Raw genomic sequence first — 1,322 nt, 5'->3', positions numbered from 1 at the left:
CATCATCAGATTTCTCATAACCAGAAAACTACCCGTGACGTGGGAAAGATTACCTGCCATCATCAATGCTTTGTGTACAGGGTGGTCATGAATTACGTGGAAAGACCGACCCGACTGGAGCCACTCGCTCACGGCTGCCGCCTCCCGGGCCAGCACCCAGCTTTGTCAGGCGGTGGTGATTAGGCGACGGTGATGGTGGTCGTGGCAGAACAGTGGCAGAGCAGTGTAGTGGTTGCGAAGGTGGTGGTGGTTGAACATGCGAGCGAGAAATGCCAAAGCTAAATTAGTTCTCAAGAGTTACCTCCGCATAGTGCTAATTCGAGCATGGGTTTCATAATGGAGAACTTGTTTCTATAGATTCATTGTCTTGTTTTTTCTCCGTATCGTTATCAACCACCAGTATTAGTGACTTATTAATCATTATAAATGACATTATGTTATTCGTTTTCGAGGAAATCATTACCTATTTCACTAAATTACATAAGACATATGTTGCATATTCAAGAGGGTTTCGCCATGCCAATGGCCTCACTGAACCCCCTACAAGTGTTCCTGATGGAGCCTGAGCTGTAACACTCTCACATGAAGCTTGCGAAACCTAATTTTACGATTTATCGGATTCTTAATATTATTCTATATATAACTAGCCATATGCTTTCATTCGTTTAGTTATTACAACTGTTCACAGAATAAGCTGTAACGTATGATGAAATCATACGTTACAATAACATGATAAGAAATCAGTTAATATAATGTGTTAAACTTAATATATGAGCCGTAATACAATAAAGTTAGATAGCACACTAAACATAGTTCTTTGCTGGGGTGTTCTTTGTACTGGGTAGTGCTGTTGTGTGAGATTACCAATAACCAATTGGTGTGCTGCAGCTGGCAGTCAGCACATAAAAAGTATGACAGATAGAACTTTATTTGCCAATCCCCAATGTGAAAGCACAAGAATTTGCCTAATGAAATTTAGACAAAATTATTCTGTAACAAGGGAAACTAACATTTTTAGGATATCTATCAGATCTTACGACTACTGTACACTTCCTGCAAGGCATCCAGTGGACAAAATACGACGTTATCTTCGACACACTTGTTCTACTTCACAAAGGAATTTATTCTCTGATCAGATGGCGTGGCTGTATAACATTTTAGGGTAGTTTTATTTTATCCCGATTAATATACTGTCGCAGAATTTCAGTTTTCGTAAAAGTGTATACCTCACCAACCCTTTCGCACTCCCTGTAATGTCTGAACCCCTTTTACTCCATCTATGAGTATGTTGTCATGGTCAACATACTCCGTTCTTTATCTTT

At 39.8% G+C, this 1,322-nt stretch overlaps 1 protein-coding gene across 1 annotated transcript in view; it reads right to left on the bottom strand.

The window, feature by feature from the left end:
* LOC119582142 overlaps window positions 1-1,322 on the bottom strand; it is a 10,587-nt gene that overhangs the window by 1,016 nt on the left and 8,249 nt on the right. The window contains exon 6 of the mRNA XM_037930380.1: window positions 54-160. Within this exon, the coding sequence (XP_037786308.1) occupies window positions 54-160 (107 nt within the window). The remainder of the gene's footprint in view (window positions 1-53; window positions 161-1,322) is intronic.

This window comes from Penaeus monodon, chromosome 15 (genome assembly GCF_015228065.2).
Source record: "Penaeus monodon isolate SGIC_2016 chromosome 15, NSTDA_Pmon_1, whole genome shotgun sequence".
In the NCBI taxonomy this organism is placed as follows: Eukaryota; Metazoa; Arthropoda; class Malacostraca; order Decapoda; family Penaeidae; genus Penaeus; species Penaeus monodon.
The sequence above is the reverse complement of the archived record's forward strand: the minus strand, read 5'-3'. Positions and strand labels throughout refer to the sequence as shown.